We start from the raw sequence: 27,414 nt of genomic DNA on the forward strand, positions 1-27,414 counted from the left end.
AGGTAAGCTCCTTCTTCCTTCCTGATGTGTGCTTGCAAAGCTATAAATTTTCCTCTCAGTACTGCTTTTGCTGTGTCCCATAAGTTCTGAGAGTTTGTGTCTTTATTGTCATTTGTTTCCAGGAACCTTTTTATTTCCTCCTTGATTTCATCTCGGACCCACTGGTTATTGAGCATGAGGCTGTTTAACTTCCAGGTGTTAAAGTGTTTCTTCTGAGTCCCTTTGGAGTTCACAAATAATTTCAGAGCCTTGTGGTCAGCGAAGGTAGTCTGCAAAATTTCTATCCTCTTGATCTTATGGAGGTATGTTTTATGTGCCAGCATGTAGTCTATCCTGGAGAATGTCCCATGTACATTGGAGAAGAATGTGTATCCAGGTTTCTGGGGATGGAGTGTCCTATATATATCCACTAGGCCTCTTTCTTCCATTTCTCTCCTCAGGTCTAGTATATTCTTGTTGGGTTTCAGTCTGGTTGACCTGTCCAGTGTTGACAAAGCCGTGTTAAGGTCCCCCACAATTATTGTGTTGTTGTTGATATTATTTTTCAGATTTGTCAACAGTTGTATTAAATATTTTGCTGGCCCCTCATTCGGTGCATATATGTTTAGGAGAGTGAATTCTTCCTGCTCTACGTACCCCTTGATTAATATAAAATGTCCGTCTTTGTCCCTTACAACCTTCCTGAGTATAAAGTTTGCATTATCTGATATTAGTATGGCCACTCCAGCTTTTTTATGGGTGTTGTTTGCTTGGATAACTTTTCTCCAGCCTTTTATTTTGAGTCTATGTTTGTTCTGACTATTCAGGTGCGTTTCTTGTAGGCAGCAGAAGGTTGGATTGAGTTTTTTGATCCATTTAGCCACTCTGTGTCTCTTAACTGGTGCATTTAGTCCATTGACGTTGAGAGAAAGAATTGTCCTGGGATTTAACGCCATCTTTATTTCAAAATTTGGTGTGTCTTTTGGGTAGTCTTGTCTTAGATTAGGTCTTTCAGTTTTTCTCTTAAGACTGGTTTTGTGTCTGTGAAGTTTCTGAGCTGTTTTTTGTCTGTGAAACCATGTATTCTTCCATCAAACCGGAAAGTGAGTTTTGCTGGGTATAGTATTCTGGGTGAAGCATTCATTTCATTCAGTCTTGTCACAATATCCCACCACTGCTTTCTGGCATTGAGCGTTTCTGGTGACAGGTCTGCTGTAAATCTCAGGGAAGCTTGCTTGAACATGATTTCCCCTTTTGATCTTGCTGTTTTCAGAATTCTGTCTCTATCTGTGGGATTTGTCATTGTGACTAGGATGTGTCTTGGGGTGGTTTTTCTGGGGTCTCTTTTGGTTGGTACTCTTCGGGCATGCAGGATTTGATCACATATATTCTTTAGCTCTGGAAGTTTCTCTTTAATGATGTTCTTGACCATTGATTCTTCCTGGAAATTTTCTTCCTGGGTCTCTGGGACTCCAATGATTCTTAAGTTGTTTCTGTTGATCTTATCATAGACTTCTATTTTCGTCTGTTCCCATTCTTTGACTAATTTTTCCATTGTCTGCTCATTTGCTTTAAGTTTTTTGTCCAATCTCTCCTGCTGTATGGAATTGTTATGTATCTCATCTTCCACAGCACCAAGTCTATTCTCAGCTTCTGATACCCTGTCCCAGAGCTTATCCATTTTGTCATTCACTTCGTTTACTGACTTTTTCAGTCCTGTTAGTTGACATGTTATTTCAGTTTGGAGTTTTGTCATTTCTGCCTTCATATTTTCTTGGTTCTTATTAGTGTTCTGTTCAACTCGATCCATGGTTTCTTGGAGTCTGTTGAGCACCTTCCATATTGCTAGTCTAAAGTCCTTATCTGAGAGGTTGATTAGTTGTTCAGTCATTATCTGGTCCTCAGAATTGTCATCTTCATTCTCTATGTCTGATGCTGGCCTGCGTTGTTTCCCCATTGTCACACTTGTATTGTGGGTTTTTCTACGTGTTGTGGTGGTATTCATTGTCTATATGATGTAGGCAGCACACTCCTCTGGCTCCTCCCTTTCTGGGTGGGCTGACTTGCCTCTAAGGGAGGGGAGTCCTCCGTGGATGAAGCCTCACACTGGGTCAAATCTTAGGCCCAAGCATGCAACAGAGAAGACAGTCCAGAGAGAAATGTTTGCTTCTGTGATATAGCGCCGTTCTTAGTGTGATTTTTCCTTCTTGTTGCAATGGAGTTCTTTCCTTAGAAAGAGTGCACAGCCGCTCCGCTTCGCTACGCGGCCGTGCTCCTCTGAGCCTCTTTTTGCCCCACTCGCAAGAGTTTCACGCAAGAGGACAGTAGACAGACATAGACAGGTCACACTCACAGTCTTTTACAGCTGAGCCCCACTGGGCTGGTGTACTTTCGCGGATTTTCCCCGCCTGGTGTCACACACAGGGAGCCCAGGTTTCAGTTCTTGATAACGAACATGTTCTGGAGAAATACAGCTGGAAATGAATCCTGTTCACAGAGATAACAGAAACCCTGGGAACATATGTGTTTGCTTCCCCCAGAAAAATATCCCCTTAAATAACTACTGTTATCAACTTAATAACATGCTAAGTTAAATGCAGTAAGCTTGGATTTCTACCTTACATAAGTCCTCCATTTGTTATCTAACTACATTTTATACCAATTGTGATCAAGTCAAACTTTTCCATATATATTAGCTTCTCCAGTTTGAAAATCAAAAAAAAATTACATGAAAATTATTTGAAAACCAATTATATTATTTTTATATATTGAATGCCAATTTCTACTTAAATTATATATGTTCTATATCTACAGTCTATTTTCTATGTAAATATTTAAATGAGAAATAAGTAAAAGGCAGTAAGCAAATACATCCAATTATATATAACAATTTTAACTATCAAAGTATTTATAAGTAAACACTAACATCTAGAACTTAAATTAAACTTTTATATAGAAGTGTTTTATTAACATTTACTGGAATGAACCTTTTTATATATTTTGGATGCATTCTCTAAGAAGAAATACCTATTTTGTTATTTTTTTCTACTTTGATTTTCTTGCTCTATAACTTTCTCACATATTCCCTCTATAGCTCTTTTATTTATTTATTTGTTTATTTATTTATTTTGGGGGCCCCACCCTTTGACGCTTAGAAGTTATTCCTGGCTATGTGCACAGAAGTCACTCCTGGCTTAGATCATATGGGACACCAGGGATCGAACTGTGGTTTATCCTAGGCTAGCACCTCTCTGCACCACCACTCTGGCCCCGCCCTCTATAGCTCTTTTAAAAGCATAGTTTAATTGTAATTTTCTTTTTTCCCAAGTGATAATAAGATTCCATGGGTATCCTACTGATGCTAGTGGAGGTTGTGTAAGCTTGTTGGTCAGTGACCTTTGTGGTAGCCCTGTTTTCTCTTAAAATCAGCCTTTTGCCAGTAGCTTACCTTTGATTTTATTACTTATTTTACCATCCTTAATTTCAAAATCTATGATTAAGCACCACAATAATAATTTGTTTCTTCATAACAATTGCTTCAAATCTGATGAAAATATCTGAACTTGTCCAGAGAATAGCTTAGGTTTTAGAGTGATTGGCAAAATCAACTAAGGATTATTTTTAGTTGTCAGTTTTGATAGTGCCTATGACAAATACTAAATTAGAGTTCATTATCTAAATCATGGAGATAATGCTCTTACTTACAACATTGTAATGCACTCAGAATATTCATATTTTTATTTTATTACCTAAAGCAAAATGTATTCTCAGAATTTTATAATATAGAAATACTGATCTAAATTTTTTAACAAAATAATAGTCTCAAAGCAAATATCTTTCCATCTAGTCACCAGCAGTCAGACTTAATGAACATCTTAGTTATTAATGATTGCTGTCTACTTAGTGAATATTAACTTAATTATTGTAAAACCTAAAATATTAATTACCAGTTAGTGGGCCACAGAGTTGACATATTTTAAAAGTTTTAAGTCTTTTATGATTTATTTTCACACAATATAGCCTTATATATTTTCACACAATATACGCTATGCACCCACAAAAATCCTGTGTGAATTTAAATGCCCCTACCTAATCCCTGTTAAATCAGAGACAATGAAACATGAACAGGATGCTTTGGATATATCTTAGTAGATTTCCCCAGTTATAGGTCTCGCATAATTAACTGTAATATTATTAATAGATAAAAATGATATCACATTCTTATACCAGTTTAGGCAAGATTCCAGCAATTCATTGATTATAAACTCTTCAGATAACCAGAATAAAAAACATTAACAATCTTGGTTAGCTCTAACAAAATATTCTGGCTCATTTGTTCAGACAATAGATATTTAGTTGAAATGGTCCCAAAGCCAGAAATCACAAAGGTAATAGTAAAAAAATAATTAACCAGCACAAAGATAGCACCTTCCCTTGGGGGTCCATCCTCACCCCATAGATTTCTGTAGCTTTTTGATGCATTGTTTACAGTATTCCCCTTGTGAAGGGTGGTGCTTCATTTGTGTATTGATGCTACAATTGTTGACAATGTAAAAGCAAATATATTTCTTTTGTCTTATTTTTTTTGATGGAAAATAGGGACTGTGTAACCCTCTTTTAAATCTAACACTGCAGGAGACCAGCCTTGGATAATCAAATTTGGGCTGGGCATTCCTGGATGTAGTACACTCATCTCTTACTGGTAGCATTGATCACTCTACCCTCACTGTATGTGAATAATGAAGAACAAAGCTGCTCTTCTGAAAACAGATTTACGTGAGCAAGAGCCATTTTTAGGGGAGAGAACCTACCCTATTTGTGGTTATTGAACTCCAAATGCTGGTAGGGTCATGAACCAAATGTGATTGATGTATACAGTGTTTCATGTCACAAAGAGATGGCAAATAGGGCTGAAGAGGATTTGGGCTTGAAAGTGAAGGAATAAGGTGGTTTAGATCTCTAGAACGTCCATTCTCTGTACCTCAAAAGATTCCTCATCATTATCGGGTCTTTAAATGGCTCCAAAATAGGACTGCCAATAAAATAAACTGCCTCCTAGGTAATAGATTTTTCTCTCCTATGGGCTTCCTGGATATTTTGGCAAATTGTGTACCATATCTCCAGTACCCTCCTTCGGGACCCAGGGATTGTACTTCAAAATGTAATTTATACTCTTCAATTCCTAGATTGCCATTGGTGTATCCTTTTGTTTGTGCACACTATGTAATAAGAGCATGATGATCAGTGTTCTAATGGAATTCCCAGTAACTGGGATTTCCCTTTATTAATATCCATGACTCTCAGGAGTTCACTTTACTTTAACAACCAAGCCAGGAGCTATTTCTGAGCACATAACTAGGTATAACCCCTGAGCATCACCGATGTGGCCCAAAACAAACAAAAAAAACAAAAATACATTAGCTAATTGAAATCATCATCCTAGAAAAATCATACACCCTAATCAAGTGGGATTTGTACTAGGGATTCAAGAATGGTTCGACATATGCAAATCAATTAAAACATGTACAACATAAATTATATTTCCAGGATATAAAGACATTCACTCAGAAGAACATACTTAAGCCCAAATTTATTGCCACACTCATTATAAAACTAGCTAAGATATGTAATTAACCTATATATGTCTTCTAGTTATTTTAGGGCCACAGTTAGATGTGTCTCAGTGATTACTTCTGGCTCTGCAATCAAGATTCACTTCAGATAGGCTCAGGAGACCATATGTAGTATTCGGTGTCTGGTGTCAACTATCAAACCTATGTCAGTCATGTACATAGCAATCTACTATCTCCTATTAAGCTATCAAATCTATATTTATTTATATGAAAAATAGTAACTATATGTTCTTGTTAACATTGAATATCCCTTAAATTTTTTGTACAAAATAAATATATATCTTATTTATACTTTGGTATCTGGTTCTAGAAGATTCCATATGTATGGTTTTTTCATCAGACTGCTAAACATTAGGAAAGTTTCTAGGAAAGTTACTGCATTTTATCCCTAAAGATGTAATTCCCAATGACACCTGTGTTACACCTTGCCAAATTTCAGTTGTTAGTTTCATTAATCACGTCTGTATTTTGGTCACAAAGGGCCACACATTTATTCACAGGGGACCATATTTTTCCTAAGATACTGTGGAAATCAAATGTTCAATTTAATTTATACTTTAAAAATCTATATTTGGGCTATGTAACTACAGCAGTAGGGTACATACCTTGCATGCAACCCACCCAGGTTCAATTTAAAGGCCATCAGAAGTTATCCCTAAGCCCTAGTAAGCATACCCACATACCCTCAAAAATAAAATGAAAAACCATCTTTTTTAGTCTAGAAATATCAGATTATATCTATTTCTTTTATATCTTTTTAAAGTGTTCATAAACTTTTCACATTTTAAAGAAATATTTTACTTTACTACTGAGTTAGAAATAATTTCCTAAAATCAAAATTGTATAGATTTTAGTAGTGATGTTTTATGGTAATAGTAATAAAAATTCTGTAATTACATTAATACCAAGTGAATAGTGTCATAAAATGGAAGGAAACTTATGAATGTATTGAAACTATCAGGATTATCTTCCATACCTTGGGTAAGTATACTTAAATTTTGTATTATCATTGCATATATGTACCATTCTAGTTCCTTGGTCTGAGTTAAAATAGTAATAACAAATGAACTATTTGAATATACACTAATTAGATTCAATATGTATTTTACAGCTTAGATTATTAAAGTTATAACATTTCTTGTTTATATTTTCTGTATAACAACATCAGTATCACTATATGTATTTCTTAAATATGTTTTCGTGTATATTCAAGTTAGTGGAGCAGATTATTTTCCTGAATCTGTAAAATAAATCCGATTTATAATGTAATTTTCAACAATTTGTTTAAACCTATATCATATAATTAGAATAAACTGTAACCATATTACCACAGTTAAAATTTTCTTATCAATATCAATGGTAACATACTAAAAAGAAAATATGCATATAATAATTTACTATCAAGATATAAATATTTGGGGCTGGGCGGTGGCGCTGGAGGTAAGGTGCCCGCCTTACCTGCGCTAGCCTAGGAGACGGACCGCGGTTCGATCCCCCAGCGTCCCATATGGTCCCCCAAGCCAGGAGCGACTTCTGAGCGCATAGCCAGGAATAACCCCTGAGCGTTACCGGGTGTGGCCCAAAAACCAAAAAAAAAAAAAAAAAAAAAAAAAAAAAAAAAAAAAAAAAAAGATATAAATATTTGTAAGTATCTAAGAACCAAAGTATAGTTAGTTAATCACATCTTACTATTAAATTTTTTCTACACTTTCACATGAAGAAAAATGATCATTTTTATTTATTTGTTAACTATTAGAATTATCATCTTATATCAATTTTACACAGTAATGCCTGAAAAGATATGTGGTTACCTAGTGCATCTTAACAAACATGTATAGCCTTTGCCTTTTATTACTAACAGACATCAATCTTTTCTAGTCATTAAAATTCACTTGCTATATAGATATTTCAGGAAATGAAATGCACTACATATGAGGCTTTTGTTTAATGTGCAAAAGAAATAGCATATGTTTCAAAATAAATCAAATAAAATTAAAGAGAATAATATCATTGAAAAGAATAAGGAATCAACATTTAACTTGTTCTATTTGCCAAAAAATTCTGCATGCATTATTGCAAGAAACACTTATAAACTTAACAAGCTAGTTATTACTGGTGAAACTGACTAAGTGAACATGGGCATAAGTTAGAGAAACTGCAGAAAATAAATTGACTATACTTTTTAGCGAAGCAACATTAAAGAAATAAACTTGAGGCTACAAAAGTGTTACCTTCAAATTTAAGAGCAATGATTAAAAATTCTGACCTACAGTGTAGCAGAAATTTCATATTGGAAAAACTATCTCAATTAATACTTTATACAAAACATTTCACAGGGATCTTTTAGATGACACAGTGTGGAAGGGATTCAATTCCAACCAATGTATATCATTCTCCAATTCTTCCATAAGTGACCCAAAAGGGCAGAATCAAGAATAAGCATGAAGCACAGCCAGGTGTAACAAATGTACAAAATAAACAACAGAAAAAAATCTCTTTAAAATAGAAATAATGGTGATTAAATATATAAGGTGAGAGATCATTAGGTCTGAGAGTCTAGAAATGGTAATTTCCTCCCAGAATTTATAAATATTTGGGAAAAAAATCAAATTAGTTAAACAAATTATAATTTTCTGTTAGTCTTGAGAATAGGAAATTGTATGCTTATATTTAAGTCATTTTATGTAAATTTATGAAACCAATATTTTTTTCTGTTTGATATGTTAAGAGAAATAAACACCCCCAAATTTTCCTTTTATTTATTTTTGGCACCATATCAGGATGATTTGACACAGGTATTCCAGAATAACAACCTTGTTTAAAACCATTAAGGAATACATTTTTCAAACTATTTTATCCTCTGATTAATAAAATTATATTATCTTCATTCATAATTATCAGTTTACTCAAACATAATGTGTATATATATATTTTTGGTTTTTGGGTCACATCTGGCAGCGCTCAAGGGTTACTCCTGGCTCTATGCTCAGAAATCGCTCCTGGCAGGCTCAAAGGACCACATAGGATGCTGGGATTTGAACCACTGTCCTTCTGCGTCTAGGCAAACACCTTACCACTGTGCTATCTCTCCGGCCCCTAATGTGTATTTTTATACATTTTATAACAACACTACTTGACTTATATTAAAACAAATTAAATGTTCGTTATCCTCTATTTTTCATAGCCGATTTTCATAGCTGTTTCTACAATAAATTCAGCTCAGCCTATTTGTGAGATTTAACAAGGATTTTAGAGCTGTTTCTAATATGAAGCTAAATTTGGTGATAAACACTTCAAAATATCATTCCTCTATAAGTACAGTGTAGCATAAAATGTCTAATATTATAAAATGATTCTGATGGCACTTGTAGAAGCTTAATGAGATCCCAAAAGACATATTTAAAAGTATGCCAATATACTTGCCATACTTCAGAATGATAGACACTCAAAGTATATTAGTAATGTAATAGAGAACAGAAGTTAATGTATTAACAAGCTATTTGATACCCATTACAAACACTTGTGAAAAGCTATTAATTTTAAATTTAAAAATTAAATTTCATATGAACAGCCAGTAAAGCATTTATATTAATATATGCATACACCACATACCTTAAATAATACTATTGCATCAATTTGTATTTAATATAATAAACATTGATCAATATTCATTCTGTTTTTGATACAGATAAATAGATAATTTAACTAGTATTTTGCCTTGGAAGTTTGAATTAATCAATACAATATAAAAAGATATAAGCCTGGATTTTGAACAGGATATAATCAGTAGTGGACTTAAGCAAATCAAACAAAACACTCCAAAATGTAGTACCATAAGTAGATTTTCTTTCTTTAAGATTTTTATATGTGACTAGGTTATTGAGTATTAAAGTTAGAACACTGTAATTATTTATTCTACATATACAAATTTTGGAATCATAAATCTATTTCAACCATCTTATTTATGAGAATTTGTGATAGAAAACAAGGAAAGAGAAGATTGACTAGAAGATTTCAGGTAGCTGAATTATCACAATCATTAAGATGATAAAAGAAATAGTTGTGTCAAAGGGAAATCAGGGAAAGAAAAGGGAGAAGTGAAAGTTTAAAAGAGAGGTACAAGAGATATATAATCTTTAGTTATGTATGGCACTATGAAACTTCATGACTTGATGAAGACAGAATTAAATTAAGTAAGTAAAGCAAGTGTGAAGTTAGTGATGAACTTACATTGAGTGGTTTAAATGGTGCAATGGTCAAGTTCAAAAAGAATAAATATGAAGTAGAAAATTATAAATGATGTTGAAGCACAAGGAATTCACATGACTGTGAAAAGTGGATACATTAAGAAGTGAAATGCATTAACTTTATAACAATGGTCCTAAAAGGTATCATCAGTAATAAGATAACCAAACACATTTACCTTTGTGGTAATTTCACTCTAATTTTATTATATATTTTTTAAGTTTTGTCACTGTAAAGTTCAAATTTATTCCTGAATTGGTTACAGGCACTTAATTTGTTGACACAAATCTTTCACTATTCACTTCCTTCTGTTTCCCTTTCACCCTACAATCAGTTGAATTTTTTTACCATTGTAATTTTCTCTTCACTGCCTACTACTCCCAACCATTCTACCACACATGCTTCATACTGAAAACTAGTTCCCATGAGCCTGCCAGGAATATTTTCTGAGTACAGAACCTGAATGCAGCCTAGTGTATCCCCAAAACCAAAATTTTAAAAAATAATATGAAGACACATAAATAGAAACAAATAACAAAGCAGCATTGAGCTTTCAATCAGGCTTAAAGAGAGCTAAATGCCTTTTTTACATACACTAAACAAGGAATGAAATTTAGTGGTATCAATGGTATTTACAGTATATTATTGTCATAAAGGAAATAGCAGCTCTTAATGAATATGTAAATTTTAGCAAGATGTGAAGCTTTTAAGTACAGATTTGATCAGAATGATCATATATTAAATATATAAAATCTTAAATACATGCTGTTTAGAGAATATTAGCTAAGAACAAATAGAAAAAGGTAAGGTAGAATTGGGATACAGTCTGAGAAGTATTATCAAATAAGTAAGGGAAAGAAATTCATAGAGAGTGAATCAAAAAATACACACACACAAAAGTAAGAATGAGGAGGTGATGCAAGAAGTTTGGCATGTTGTATAGTGTACAATGTCAAATTAAAAGAAAAGGTAACGGGGCCGGAGAGATAGCATGGAGGTAAGGTGTTTGCCTTTCATGCAGAAGGTCTACAGTTCGAATCCCGGCGTCCCATATGGTACCCTGTGCCTGCCAGGAGCAATTTCTGAGCATGGAGCCAGGAGTAACCCCTGAGCACTGCCGGGTGTGACCCAAAAAGCCACAAAAAAAAGAAAAGAAAAGAAAAGAAAAGGTAAAATAAAGTGGCTAACTTGTTTTAACTATAAATATATACAACAGTTATATTAACATTAATACTACTAGTAGTTATTATAATATTAATGAAAATGGTCTCTGTTAGCAGTACTTTAGAAAGCTACAAATCAGCTTCTGTAATGTCAGTTTGGTGTGTGGACAAAAGTGATCATTGGCTCATATTGGAACAAAGATTTCTCACCAATTAATTTTTTTCTTACTTTTACTTCTTTAAAAGACATGCCATAGTGTACGATGAATCTGAAAATTAAAAGTTGAAGGAAATTGTGGTTTTATTTTGAATAAAAAGTAGATGGTCTTTTAAAACATAAAATATGTATTATATAATTATTAATACATAATAAATAATTTGCTCAATTGTTATATATGATTATAATCAAATAATGAATAATAGCATTAATTATGCTATGCCAATCCAGTAAATAGAACATATTTTATTTAGAACAAAGAATTATAAACCATAATAAGTAGCTGTGATATACTTAATTGCCCAATAATTAGTATTTTATTTATTCATGCATGATATATTCTAAACTCTCTATGTCAGAGAACAAAAATATCTGTTAGAGAAAATAAGGCAAGGTATTTCATGACCCACAGAAAATATTAGAGAGACTGTTATGTTATGTGAATGGATGGCATATATATTAATTGTTATGATAAATATTTTAATTATTTAAGATATGGATAAAAATTTATATCATATGTGTCCCAAGGAGTTATGAGCCATTCATAAACACTTTTCAGGTAGACCAATAAAACTTAGCTGAATGTTTATTTGTAAGAAAAGAAGAAAAATTCTAATGCCTTTATCATTACTCTTGTAGAAAATTATGTGCAGTAAATAAGTCTTTTATAATTGAAGAGGTAAAGGAAATTTTTATATTGTTGAAAAGGATCTCATGATATTTTGGAATCTTGTTACTGAATAATCTTAAAAATGATAGAGTGAGACTGAAGCAAAAGGTAAGTCGCTTGCCTTGCCTACAGCTGACCTGGGTCTGATTCCATAGATCCTTTATGATCCCCTGTACACCACCATCAAATTTCTGAGCTGAGTAGGAGTAGCTCCTGATGCCCCCAAGTATGGACCAAAAACAACAACAAGCAAAAATTAACTGTTGTTTACAAACCATAGATATTTTCTATATAAATTATTATCATAATTCAATAACAATATTTATTTTAATTTCATAATAAAATAATTAAATTGTATCCTTATAACATAAAAAAATTTTATCGCAATGGCAGAAATGTTAAAGTATAATTATTAATGTTACACTCTTGACCATGGGTTAGGAGAAATACTTTCTTTTTTAAGTGACCCTGGACAAATCCCCAGAACTGGATATAGTTTCCGGAGCAGTGTTAAAAAAAGACCAAGAGCAAGGCCTTAACATAAGTAGAATTGTCTCTATATTCCCCCATTCCAATTTTTAAAGAAAACACTAAAAGCAGTGCTCTGTGACCATTCTCAAATGAGGTTATCCCCAGTATACTCCTATTGCTGTCTAAGGGATCACTCCAGTCAAAATTTAGGGCACTAAATGTAGTGACGGGTCTAACCTGAATTGGTCATAGGCAAGGTAAGCTATTTGCCTGCAGTACTATCTTTTCAGATGCTGAAAAGAAATTCTTGATCAAATATGCAAATTTGTGCATTTATAAATACTTCTATATCTGATTCTCATGTAAAACATTCTAATTTAGGTTTAATTTATAATATTTAAAACCAGGTATCAATCTAATTAAATACCATTACCAAACTATATTAGATATGGAAATCATAAAATCAAATATACTCAACTGATATTGGCAAGCAAAAAAAAAATAAAAGTGTATTCTTTCCCTAATCATTCTCTGACTTCCTTTCATTTTGCATGTAGATCAAGAAGTCAGAAACCTGGAATGAGAAATAACACACCAGTAACTACATTCATCCTCTTGGGACTAACAGAAGATCCACAGCTAAATATTTTTATTTTTATATTTCTACTTATCACCTACATGTTGAGCGTTAGTGGAAACCTGATCATCATCATTCTCACATTTGTGGATTCTCACCTTAAAACCGCCATGTACTATTTTCTGCAAAACTTTTCCTTCTTAGAAATCTCATTCACATCTCTCTGTATTCCTAGATTCTTATATAATATAGTATCAGGTGACAGAACCATTTCATATAATGCTTGTGCATGCCAACTATTTTTTACATACTTATTTGGAATAGTCGAATTTTTTCTTCTGGCAACTATGTCTTATGATCGTTATGTAGCCATCTGCAAACCCCTTCATTATGTGACTATCATGAATCAGTCAGTCTGCAAAAGACTTATCTCTGGCTGTTGGATAATTACGCTGTTGCTCTTGTTCCCACCACTTGGATTTGGACTGACACTGGAATTTTGTGACTCTGAAATTGACCATTATTTTTGTGATGTTAATCCTCTCCTGAAGATATCGTGCTCTGATACAGAGTTCTTGGAGAAGATGGTTCTTTTCTGTTGTGCATTTATCCTACTAGTGACACTTGCATTTGTGGTTTGGTCCTATGCGAGTATAATTCACACTATTCTTGGGTTCCCCTCAGCTCAGCAAAAGAAAAAAGCATTTTCCACCTGTTCCTCCCACATTATAGTGGTTTCCATAACTTATGGCAGCTGTATCTTTATCTACATCAAAACTTCACCTAAAGATAAAATGGCCACTAATAAAGGAGTGTCCTTATTAGCTACTTCCATCTCCCCCATGTTAAACCCATTTATTTATACCTTGAGGAACAAACAAGTAAAACAAGCCTTAACTGACTTGGTAAATAAATTATTACTTTTGGGATCACAGAGATATCACAAGAGTTAAGGAACTTTCCTTAAATGTAGTTGACCCGGGTTGGCCCAGGGTTACCTCTCTCTGAATAACTAAGGCTCTCAAGAAATAAAGAGCATGTTGAATTAAGTGTACAATGAGCTCAGGATTCTGACAATATATTTTGTCCATTTGTCATCCTCCTGTATTTGATAATAGTTTGATAAAATCACTCTTTCATGTAAATTAGTTTATCTGATTTTGTAAAGCAAAACCATTCAAATATAAGTTATTTTAAGACTCAGTAATAATTTACTCATATATTGACCTGTATAATTCTATCTAAATGATTTCATGTCTATTTTACATCTGTTGTAATTGTTTTCATGTGCATACATATAGAGTAAATACAAAGAAACAAATGTTCACAATTATACAAGAAGAGAAACTGTTAACTATCAAAAACAATTTTGAAGAAAAGCTCTTTTTCAAAAAACTCTATCAATATTTTTATAGTAATGTTTTATTAATGTACCTATAAACTAGCTCACTTTTTTATATGGAGATTTTTGTGGACATATTCTAAGCAAAAAAAAAAGAATTACCTGTTTAGTTCAGTTTTTACTTTTTTATATATGTAGTACTCTATAATTTTAAATTTATTTTATATTATTCTTTTGGGATTTCCATGCAGTGCTCAAGAGACCCACAAATTACTCCAAATTATATTCCTCAGGGTCATATAGGACTATTGGTTCAGAGGCCCTATATCTGTGGCCCCTTAAAATATACTTTATATCAAATAGTTTACATTTCAATTGTATTACTTTTTTTCAGCATGCTTAATTTCAAAATTTATGTATAGCCATTTATTTTCTTATAGCATTTGCTTTCAGTTTGACCAAAATATTTGCATTTTTCCATGATTTTTGTTTCAATTTTAAAGTGATTTCTATGATTTGCTTGGAAATATTTGTGATATTTATATTTTATATGATTAAATAAGATTTATAGCTTATTGACTAAAATGACAATGATTTTTCTACTTATAGATTGTGGTCTGCACTCAGCAGCTTGTATCTTTCACTTTTTGTTTTGTTTTGGGACAACATATACAATGAAACTTAGGGTTATTCCTGGGTCTTACACATCACTCATGGCAGTGCTCAAGAGACCACATGAGATGCAAGCAAATTAATCCAGGTTAGCTTCATGCATGTCAAGCTCCCTATCCAATGCATTGTGTCTCAAACCTGGATTTTTGCTTTTATTTCTTTTGTTTTGCTTGGTGGGCCATACCTAACAGTGCTCAGAGATTAATCCTGTCTCTGAACTCAGGAATTACTCTTGTAATTACTACTTTTGGGACCATATGTAATGTCAAGGATCAAATACAATAGGGTGACAAAGACCTGGACTTCCATTCTGCTGACTGGTGGTTTTCTGCTAAACTCTACCCTTTATGCCTACAATAATGACTAAACATAAGGTAAAAATCAAATAATTGGGCTGGAGATATAATTCGGGGAAATAATCATATCTCTTACACACTGTCACTTCAAGTTCAGTACCCAGCACCTTTTCCCTGAGCAGGAATTCTGAAAAATTTATGAACATTACTGAATATAGTACAAAAAAAAGAAATATATATATAGTTGAAATAGCTTATTTTGACTCTCAACAGTTGCTTTAATTAACTTTAGGAAGGTAGTGAAATTTTGAATCATTTATGGATATTAATGATGCTTTTGTATTTTCTTTCAGAATGTGTAACATACAAAAAGATAGTAGTATGATAATATGTACACTCAGTAAAGGTTTGTACTTTTATTTGAGTAAGATTAAAAATAATATTTAAGGTGACAATTGTAAAAATTTGATCTATGTATATATGTCTCCTGAAAATTTTCTAACATGTTAGTTGCATCCTTGCATGCTATTTGGAATTTTAGTTATGTAATATTATGTATTAAAAACTACAAGTTTCTCAGTTTCTATGATGAAAATTATAAATTTATAATATTTTACATATGTTATAAATTATTAAAGTAATGATGATTTTAACACTTCTTAAAATTTGGAATAATAATACAAAAATAAAAATATCTAACACTAAAAATCAACATGTTCTCCAAAGAAAGAAAATTAAACTGCTAATTATGTATTTTAATAAAGTATTACTTTATTATTTGATTTGATTTGATAACTAAAGGATATAATTGTAAGTGAAAACAGTCAACATAAAAAACCCATATAGTCCTCTAATTCCTGCCAGAGTGATGCTTGAGTAGAAAGAGAATAATTAAATCTCTTTCTCTGGGTATGCTAGGTATGACTCAGTAACAACAATAATAAAATTGATATATGCTAATGTATTTAGCTTAATGAGATATATATGACTATGACTTTCACGTTTCAAGGATTGATTTGTATCATCAACACTGTATGGCACTAGAATACTTCTAGGTGTGAACTACTGAATTTTCAAAAAGTCACTTCCAAGTTAATTTCATTAAAGTCAAAGGTCAACTATGAATTATAATATTTTATTAGCACAAAATTAAATCTCAGTTTAATAGTATAATGTGCCACTGAAGTAATAACATTATATTTTGTTTATCATACCACAAAAGAGACTGTAAAATAATCTATATATATATATTACATGCAAAGGGATATTCTTATTTATGTGAAGGCAAATTTTCTCAGTAGATAAAGTAGACCTACTGAGTACATTAAAAGAGTAGATCGAAATTAAATATTATGGTATGAAATATAACATGGTATGAATAATTACTATTATATAGTTGTAGCTATGTGATATCAATAGTATGAGGAACTTGTACTTAATAAAATTTATGTTCATAAATTACCAAGATATTTTGGAAATTAAGTAAACACTACCTGATAATAATCATTCTTAACATTTATCTGAGAACATTTATTTATTTATATTTCTTTAAATGTTGATGATGCCTGTGATGTCTGATCCTGGGTGATTTTGCAACTTCACACTGGTTGGCTTAAGGTGGGGAAGAAAATCGAAAACAGGCAGCATATGGAATAAAGCCTATGGGAGCAATTGCAGTGAGACAATACTTTACTACCTAGGTGGCAAAGATATTTAAGCAGTTATACAACCAATAAAGAAAACAGTATTTACCTTCACATAGAAAAGTTGAACAAAGGAAAGTCATGTTCAAGAGAGCGTATCATGTCTTTGGACATGAACTATGTAACTGGCAGAAAACGAAACTATGTGATTAGGAAAAGGGTAAATATGAAATATTTGACTAGGGGAATGTAACCCAAATTACTAGGAGTGTATGACTAATATGACTAGGAGAAGCAAAAGAGGGTGCTTTGTTAAGACATGCCAGATGACCAGTTGTCCAAATACCACTTGTTGAAGAGACTTTCCTTACTTCATTTTGCCTTTCTGGGCTCTTTATCAAAGATTACTTAACTGTATGCCTGGTGAACATTCTCTAAATACTCCAGTCTATTCCACTGATCTGAGGGTCTATCTTTATTTTAATACCATGCTGTATTAAGACTATTGCTTTGTAATACTATTTAAAATTGGAGAAAGTGATGCCTCCAATATTCCTTTCCCAAGGGTTGATTTAGCTATTTATGGTGTTTTTTGTTCAAATAAATTTCAGGAGTATTTGATTCACTGCTTTGAAGAATGTCATGGGTATCTTTAAAGGAACTGCATTAAAATAACTGCATTGAATGCTTTGTCGAGTATTGCAGGGGTTTTTTTGTGCCACACCCATTTGATGCTCAGGGGTTACTCCTGGCTAAGCACTCATAAGTCGACCCTGACTTGGGGGGACCATGTGGGATGCCGGGGGATCAAACCGTGGTCCTTCCTTGGCTAGTGCTTGCAAGGCAGACACCTTACCTCTGGCACCACCTCTCCAGCCCCGAGTATTGCCATTTTAATAATATTTATCTTCTCAATCCATGAGCAGGGTATGTATGTCCATTTCCTTGTGTCCTCTTTTATTTCTGGAAACAAATTTTGTAGTTTTCTTTGTATAAGTCCTTTACCACTTTAGTTACTATGATGCCAAGATAATAGATTTTGTATGGCACTAATGTGAATGGTTTTTTGTTTTGTTTTTTGTTTTGTTTTGGTTTATGCCACACCCAATGATACTCAGGGGATACTCGTGGCTAAGCAGTAAGAAATAATCACTTGATTTGGGGGAACATATGGACACTGGGGGATTGAACTGCAGTCCATCCTACGTACAAGGCACGTGCAGCCACGTGCAAGACAAAAGCTATACCACTGCTTTTGCTCTGGCCCTAATGGTATTATTTCTTAAGGTCCATTTCCTTTCTGTCATTGGTGAATAAGAAGGCTATTGATTTTTGTGTGTTAATTTTGTAGCCTGCCACTTTGCTATATAAATCTATTTCTTCTAGAAGTTTTTTGGTAGAGTCATTATGGTTTTCTAAATATAGTATCATGCCATCTGCAAACAGTGAGAGCATAGCTTCGTCTTTTCCTATCTGGATGCACTAAATAACTTTTTCTTGCCTAATGGCTATGGCAAGAACTTCCAACACTATGTTGAATAAAATTTCTGAGAGAGATCAACCTTGTCCTGTACCAGATTTTAGTGAAAAGATTTTTAGTTTATTTCCATTGAGAATAGTATTTGCTATTGGCTTGAGGTATATGGCCTTGACTATATTGAGAAAAGTTCCTTCCATTCCCATCTTGATGAGTGTTTTTTAATCAAAAGTGGGTGTTGAAAATTATCGAATTCATTCTCTGCATCTATTAATATGATTATTTGGTTTTTACTTTGTTTTGTTGACATAAAGTATTATGCTGATTGATTTACATATATTAAACCATCCTTGAATTCCTGAAATGAAACCTACTTGGTGTTGGTGAATGACCTTCTTGATGAGGTGTCGCATGCAAAAAAAGTAAAGTCAGAACTCCATCTAACACTATGCACAAAGATCAAGTCAAAATGTGTTAAAGACCTTGATATCATATCCAAAACCATAAGGTATATAGAACAACACATAAACAATACACTCTATGACACTGAGATTAAAGGCATCTTCAAGGAGGAAACATCACTCTCCAAGCAACTGAAAGTGAGATAAACAGCTTGGAATATATTAAGCTAAGAACCTTTTGCACCTCAAAGTAAATAGTGACCAGGTTACAAAAGCCACCAACAGAATGGGAGAAATTATTCATCAATACCCATCAGATAAGGAGCTAATATCTAAGATACACAAGGTACTGACAAAATTTTACAAGAAAAAAATTTAACCCCATCAAAAAATGGAGAGAAATAATGAAGAGACACTTTGTCAAAAAAAAAATTCAAATGGCCTAAAGGCATATGAAAAATTGTTCCATGTCACTAATTATCAGTGAGATGCAAATAAACAAAAATGAGGTACCATCTCACAACACAAAGAATGGGACACATCACAAAGAAAAAGAAGAATCAGTGCTGGGGATGTTGGGAGAAAAGAATTCTCATTTACTACTAATGGTGAATATGCCAATTAGTCCAGCCTTTATGGAAACAAAATAGAGATGTCTCAAAAAACTGAAAATTGAGCTCCCATATATTCACCTATACTACTACTAGAAATATACTCTAGGAACAAACACACACACAATAAAAATGCCCTCCTCACACTTATATTCATTGTCAGAACCTGTAAACAACCAAAATGCTCTTCAATAGATAAATTACTAAAGAAACTATGGTACATATACACAATGGAATATTATGCAGCCATCAGGAGAGATGCCTTCACGAAATTTTTCTATACATGGATGGGCATGGAAACTATTATGTTTAGTAAAATAATTCAGAGGGAAAGAGATAGACACAGAACAGTCTCACTTATGTATGGGTTTTAAGAAAAATAAAAGGCATTATTATAATAATGCCTTGAGACAGTAGAGATGAGAGCTGGAAGAACCAGCTCTTGATATGAAGATCACCACCAAGAGTGGTGTGTGCAGTAAGAGAAATAACTACAGTTACAACTATTATGTCAATTATAATGAGTGAGAAAATTAGAATTCCTGTCTCGAATACAGGCCATGGGTGGGGATGTGTGGGATGGGAAGCATTGGTGGTGAAAATGTTGCACTGGTGAAAAGGGATGTTCTTTTTATGACTGAAACCCAACTACAATCATGATTGTATTTATGTTGCTTAAACAAAGGTGTTACTTATTAAAAACATAAGACATGCCAGATGTTTGCTCTATTTCCCTGTCCCCCTCCTGGGGTGAGGCTGCCTTGGTCTAATAAATGGCCTTCTTTCAAGGGCTTTGCATACAAGGCATGAGAATGTAATTCACTGGAGTCCAATCTCTGCGTGGTCGAAGTCTTTCTCTGAAGGGCTCCAGCTACATTTAAACCTTTAACTTTGTAAGTAGTATTATAACTTTTTTTTTTTGGTTTTTGAACCACACACAGTGACATTCAGGGGCTACTCCTGGTTATGCACTCAGAAATGGCTCCTGGTTTGGGAGACAATATGGGACACCAGGGATCTAACACAGGTCGGTCCTGGGTCAGCTGCATGCAAGGCAAATACTCTACCACTGCGATATCTCTCGGCTCTGTAATATTATTATAATACATGAAATATTGAGAAAATTTTAAGGAAATTCAGTTATGTAAATTTTAAATAAATTCATATATAAAAATCCAAGTAAAGGAGCTAATAGAAATAAAAAGAACTGACTCGTGGCACATCCACAAATGTCAGAAGTATACCCAGGGGCATAGCTTCACAGTTGTGAGAGATATCACCAGGTCAAAGGATATATGCTACAACAAACATATATCACCAGTGAGACTTTCCTTGCAGTGGAAGTAGAATGACAGTGACATAAGAAAGAAGAAACTTGAGACAACAAAGATACAACTGTATAGCAGAACAAAATCCCACCACTCTTTAGTTTATAGTTGTTGAAGAACTCCGATCACTTCCAATTAATTTGGAATAGATATGTTACATCGCAGTAACAAACACAGGCAGATACATTGAAGATGAGTCAAAGATATATAGATAGGTACCTGCATTCAAAAATTAGTTCTCCCTTAAAATCTATAAATAGGTTGATGATGAGTCTAAAAAAATGTAACTAGGTGCTTGCACTCAAAATTAGATCTCTTTTTTGGGGGGGAGGGGTGGGGGGTTCAGGCCACACCTATTTGATGCTCAGGGGTTACTCCTGGCTAAGCGCTCAGAAATTGCCCCTGGCTTGGAGGGACCATATGGGAAGCCGGGGGATCGAACTGCTGTCCTTCTTTGGCTAGTGCTTGCAAGGCAGACACCTTACCTCTAGCACCACCTCACCAGCCCCAAAATTAGTTCTCCTCTAAGCTATATTCTGTGCTTTAGGCTCTGAATAGAGAAAAAAAAGTACCAGTGGTTAATAATATTTTATTAATGGTCTCTTGTATAAAGCAGGTACTTTTAATAAAATAATCCTTGTGGGAGAAAACATCTATTATAAAGTAATTAACAGACAGAGCCTGTTAAGTTCATAATAGGATATGTGATTATTTCAACACTTTTTAAGATTTTAACTTCCACTGCTTCCACTGGGAGTAACAAAAGCAAAGTGTAAATTTCATTCCAGGAAAGAATTACATCATCAGTCAAATGAAATATTGAATGTCTGTGGTCAAATACAAAACAAAAATTATGAGAACTTTCAACTTCAGCCATAAACCCTAGTGTATTTTTAATAAAATTTTATTTAATTTACTTATTTCTCTTTGTATTTGACCATACTTAGCTGTTCTCGGGGCTTACCACCTGGTCTTATGTTCAGAGACCACTCCTCAGTGTACTTGTTACAGGATTCAGCACAATTGGCTATATTTAAAAATTATAGCACTCCTCCACTGCTTACTGTTGTAGCACACTCACGTCACTTTAGCTTTTTAGTTATTCTAAAGCATGAGGAAATAGAAATCTAAAAAAATCTTCCATCTCAAAAAGAATGTTAATATCATTTAAAGGCAATATTCTTCAGGATGATAGAAGAAATAATTTATCTATGAAGAAAAATGAAATCAGATCCAGAAACTTATACAAAATATTAACTATTTTATCAGTATGTAATTGAAAGATAAATAATTAGTATACATAGAACAGGATACAGCATCACAATAACTATAAGTAATTTGAAGTTAAAGCAGAAGCTAAAATTACTAAAGAAGAGGTAATACAACAGCAACTGAAAGTAATATAGAAAACATAGAAAAATACAAATTATAGAGAACAGCAAAATTCTCTTATTATTACATATATTATATATTTTGATCCCTACATTTTAGGAATGTCTATATGAGTGAGAAAGGGACAAAACAATATTACAAGATACAATAACTAAAAATATTGCCAGTGATTGGAAAGATATTTGTGAACATATCCAAGAAGCCTAGAGTTGGGCTGGAGAGATAGCATAGCGGGTAGGACACTTGCCTTTCACACAGACAACCCGACTCAGATCCCCAGAAATTTACATGGCAGTGATAGGCGTGATTTCTAAGCCTAGAGGTAAAAAACATCCTTGAGCATAGCCTTATGGTTCAAAAAATAGGCTCAAACTCAACAAAGTATACACAAATGGAAATATAACTAACTTTATTTAAAGAGAACAATGTCAATTTTTTTTTGTCAAATGTTAAGAACCAAAAAAATCATAGTACTTAAAGTGGAAAAAAAGAAGCAAAATATGAAATGCAAGGGAAAGAACATCAACCTCAAAACATATCTGGGATCTAAAACCAGCATATAAAAGAAGCAGATATTAGATTTTCTTCATTTTTCCCATGGTATATGTCTATGTATGGTATTTTGATCTGCTATTACTCAATATTATTCTTATGTTTGTGAACTAATATAAGTTAGACTTATATCCTAAAATGTGATTAATTCTGGTAAATGGTCCATATGTGCTAGAGGAGAATGAATATTCAGCCTTTTCGGGATAGAAAGACCTATAAAGATCCATTAAATAAGATTTCTAGTTTCAAATTTAGGGTTCCTGTGTCTTTTACAGTTTGTTTAGTGAATCTATCCATGGAAGACAATAGCATGTTGAAATCTCACAGTACTTTGATGTCTTATTCTACATATTCTTCTATGTTCATGAACAAAAGGCTTATAGAGAGAGAATTGATATAAAGGGATGTGTTGTCATTTTACTGAGTAGGACTGTTACTTTTACAATTGGCTATTTGGCTTATAGAATGGACCTTCCAGTAATTAAGTTAGGGCCAGCTTTATTATAAGAAATGTCATTATTTTTTGTTTGCATGAGAATGTTTACAAAGATCTCATTTAGATGAGAGGGCTAAAAATTATTTGTCTTGATCTTATGTTTTGTTTGGTAAACTTTGGCCTTTTAATTTGCATAGCTACCTCCCTACAGACAGTGGTGAATTTCTCTTCCACTATATCTCTTGTCACTTACTCTTTCTACTTCTCTTTTTCCTCATCTTATAATATTTTTATGATTCAAAGGTTATTCTTCTTGGTTTTGTTCATTGAGTAACATACATTTTTCTTTATATTTCTCTTTCTTTATCCTTTTTGACTTCCATATCAATGCTGACTTTTATTTTGTGATCAAACCTAGGGGAAGGAAGATATTCTTCATTTTCTCCTTTTGGAATGTCTACTGCTTTAGACTTTTTTTGGAAAACATTATGAATATTCTTCAAGATGTTATAAATTGAGCTTCCATAGAATCCAGCAATAACGCTCCTGGGATTATACCCTAGAAACCAAAATCACAATTAAGAAAATCCCTTTGCATTTCTATGTTCATTAAAGCATTACTCACAAAAGCTAGAATCTGCAAGTAACTTGAATGCATGAGAACAAATGAATGAATAAAGAAACTGTGTTTTATATATACATATATATTTGTTTATGTAATAATGTATATGATGATATTACATAATGAGTATTATTAGCATAATTAGCAGTTAACTTCTAACTTTTAGCAATCATTAGAAAATGACATTATTTTCCTAACAGCTGTATAATATATAATTAAACATATCTATATTATACATTTGGGGCCAGAGAGATAGCATGGAGATAAGGCACTTTCCTTGCATGCAGAGAGACAATGGTTCAAATCCCGGCATCATTTATGCCCAGGAGTCTGCCAGGAATGATTTCTGGGCAGAGAGCTAGGAATAACCCCTGAGTGCTACCGGGTATCACCCAAAAACAAACAAACAAAAAAAGACTTCATTTTTCCAAATAGTTGTATAGAAATCTATATTTAGATGTATTTATACCATAGTTTCTTTGTTGGCTCATCTGTTTTGTTGTTTCTTTGTTTGTTTGTTTGTTTAGGGCCACATCCTGTGACACTCAGGGATTACTGAGTGCTGGCTATGCACTCAAAAATCGCTCCTGGCTTGGGGGACCATATGGGATGCCGGGTGATAGAGTCTCGGTCCATCCTAGGTCAGCGCTTGCATGCAAACACCCTACCGCTTGTGCCATCACTCCAGTCCCTCATCTTTATTGTTTATTGGGTTTTCTTCCAGATCTAGCCATATTAATAGTGCTGCAGTAAATATAAAAATATAAATGCCTTTCCTACATTATTCTTTGGTAACCAGAGTTTATTTCAAGGATTGCTAAGTTGAATGAAAACTCAGCTTCTAGGTTTTTTTTTTTTTTTTGAGGAAATTACGTATTATTTAACAAAATAAACTATTGATCAGTTGACATTCCCATCTACATTGAATTTGAGTTCCTTTCTCCCTACAACCTTGATAACACTGTTTTTTCTTGTCTTTTTGATGTGTGCCAATCTCTGTGGTGGGAAATACTATTACATTATTGTTTTTATTTGCATCTCCATGATGATTAGCTACTCAAAATATTTTATAAGCATTTTTGCCATTTATATTCTCTAAAGAATTTTATGTACAACATTTTTGCTATATTGGATCAGCTTTGATTTTTTTGCTTTTTAGATTATGCCAGTGTCTTCTATACCTTAGATATTAACTCCTTGTCAGATGAGTGTTCATGTATATGTTCAATTCCATGGTCATTCTTTGTATTATAGTCTTCCTTTCTTTTGAGGTGCAGAAACTTCTTATTTTATACTAGTCTCATATGTTTATGTTAGAGACAACTTGCCTTATTATGGTGTTTAATCATTAAATATGCCTTTACCTTCTATGCTATGGGGAATTTCTGAGTATGATTTTATTTCTGTACTTAATGGTTTCAAGTCTGACGTTACAGTCTTTATTCCATATAGATTGCACTTTTTACGCACTAGAAATAGGTCTTATTTTATTTTTTGTCATGAAAATGACCAGTCTCTTCAGTACAGTTTTGAAGAGGTTTTTCTTGTTTTACTTCATATTTTTTTCTTTTGTCAGTGATGACTGTTTGTACATATGAGGGTCTGTCTCATAATATTAAAGTCTATTCTATTGACCTGACATTCTATATTTATTCCAAAACTATGCTACTTTAATTACTACAATTTTAGTAGAGTTAAAAGTTGGTTGAGAGTGAAAAATACCATCCTCTTTTTCCAAGGATTGTTTAACTAGGGGTTTTATTGTTCCATGTGAATTTCAATTCAGAGTGTTTTCATTTTACAGTATTAGAGTTATTTCACTCAGCACAATAGATTCCATATACATTCATGTATAAGAAAATTTCATGACTTCATCTCTTCTGATGGCTGCATAATATTTCATTGTCTATATGTACCACAGTTTCTTTAGCCATTCATCTACTGAGGGGCATCTAGATTGTTTCCAGTGTTTGGCTATTGTAAACAATGCTGCAATGATTATAGCTGCGAGGAAGGGATTTTTGTATTGTATTTTTGTGTTCCTAAGATATATCCCTAGTAGTGGTATAGCTGGATCGTATGGGAGCTCAACTTCCATGTTTTGGGGAAATCTCCATATTGCTTTCCATAAAGGTTGGACTAGACGGCATTCCCACCAGCAGTGAATAACAGTTCCTTTCTCTCCACTACCCTGCCAGCACTGCTTGTTCTCTTTCTGATGTTTGCCCATTTCTGTGGCTTGAGATGGTACCTCATAGTTGTTTTGATTTGCATCTCCCTGATGATTAGTTATGTGGAGCATTTTTTATGTGCATTTTAGCCATATATGGAATCTATTATGCTGAGTGAAATAAATCAGAGGGAGAGAGATAAACACTGATGGTCTCACTCTACTCTGCGTTTTGAGAAAAATGAAAAACATTTATGTAATGATTCTCAGAGACAAAATAGAGTAGGACTGAAGGGTCCAGCTCCTGACATGAAGCCCACCCAGGCCAGTGTGGGGTGGGGAGGAAGGACACTTGCAGTATTGTTGATGGGAATGTTGCACTGTTGAAGGGTGTGTGTGTGTGTGTGTGTGTGTGTGTGTGTGTATGTATATATATATAAAGAAAAAAATAAAAGAAAAAAATAAATAAAAGAAGAAAGATAAAGAAAAAAGACAAACCAAAACAAGCAATGACAAAAATACACAACAACAACAAAAAGGAAGGGGGGCTGGTATTGCAAGTGTTTTTGTTTTGCTTAGGCATAGTAAGTATTGGGGAGATTATAAAGAGAGTCCCTTGGCCTAAGAGATACAGGATTTCTCCATCCTTGAAGCAAACTATCATTTGAAAAACTACAGGCTCCAGACATGCTCATTGTTAAACCCCAAGGTCTTTTTATGATGCCAGGAAATGTTCTGCTCAAAATCATTCCTCTATAATTAGAGATCTTGGTATTTTCACAGGTTCTAGGATGAAGTCAAGGAAAAAGTCTTTCTTTTTGGTTCCAGATGTTCTGCTCCATCACGGTTGTTGTAGACAGTTTTCTGTGATTAATGATCTTAGTTTTTGCAGTGATCAAAGGATAGAATGTCTGAGGTAGGGCAGAAATGTTCCCTGAATCTCAACCCTCCAAGACTATCTCAAAAGACTTAATGGGAATATCTATATTTTCTTTGTATGTTTAGTTCATTAATAGTTATTCCTCTTAGTGTATTTATTTCCAAATGCAAAGGTAGCCTCCTCCATCCACCTTTTTTTCTTTTGCTTGTTTTGGTTCTGCTTGGTACAAAATTCTAGTAGGAAAAGTCTTGTTTGGGATAAAAGCTCAGGTTAAAAAAAAGATATCTAGTATTTCTACTAATTTCTGTGATCTATCTAAAGAACTACCTTAAGAATTCAATGAAGAAAGAGACAATACATAAACAGACTTGAGCCTAATTAATTCCTCAGCAATAAACTCCACCCATCTTAGGTTAGCCCAGAAGAATTAATATTAGTTCACACACCTGTGTGCAAAATAAGTTGTTGTAACCCACTTAAGTTCTGAGGTTGTTTGTTAGACAACAGAATTGACCGATACATTTTGCATGTTGAATCTGTGGTTTTATGTTCTCAAACTCTTGGCTTGAAATCAGTCTTCAAAGGCAGAAAACTGGGTATGTGTGAAAAGTAACCAGAATAGAGGTAAAACACCGCT

At 33.4% G+C, this 27,414-nt stretch overlaps 2 protein-coding genes across 2 annotated transcripts in view; one reads left to right on the forward strand and one right to left on the reverse strand.

Moving 5' to 3' along the window:
• The window catches only part of DNAJC14 (DnaJ heat shock protein family (Hsp40) member C14), a 1,080,043-nt gene that overhangs the window by 42,739 nt on the left and 1,009,890 nt on the right, over nt 1–27,414 (reverse strand). The window lies entirely within an intron of this gene.
• LOC126022144 (olfactory receptor 6C2-like) lies at nt 12,958–13,908 on the forward strand. Its single transcript, XM_049782993.1, has one exon. It carries the CDS (start codon nt 12,958–12,960, stop codon nt 13,906–13,908), a length of 951 nt encoding a protein of 316 aa, XP_049638950.1.

This window comes from Suncus etruscus, chromosome 11 (assembly GCF_024139225.1).
Source record: "Suncus etruscus isolate mSunEtr1 chromosome 11, mSunEtr1.pri.cur, whole genome shotgun sequence".
NCBI lineage: Eukaryota > Metazoa > Chordata > Mammalia > Eulipotyphla > Soricidae > Suncus > Suncus etruscus.

Excerpts from the sequence above, each read along its gene's own strand:
- LOC126022144 (XM_049782993.1), top strand. The coding sequence starts at position 12,958 with ATGAGAAATAACACACCAGTAACTACATTCATCCTCTTGGGACTAACA.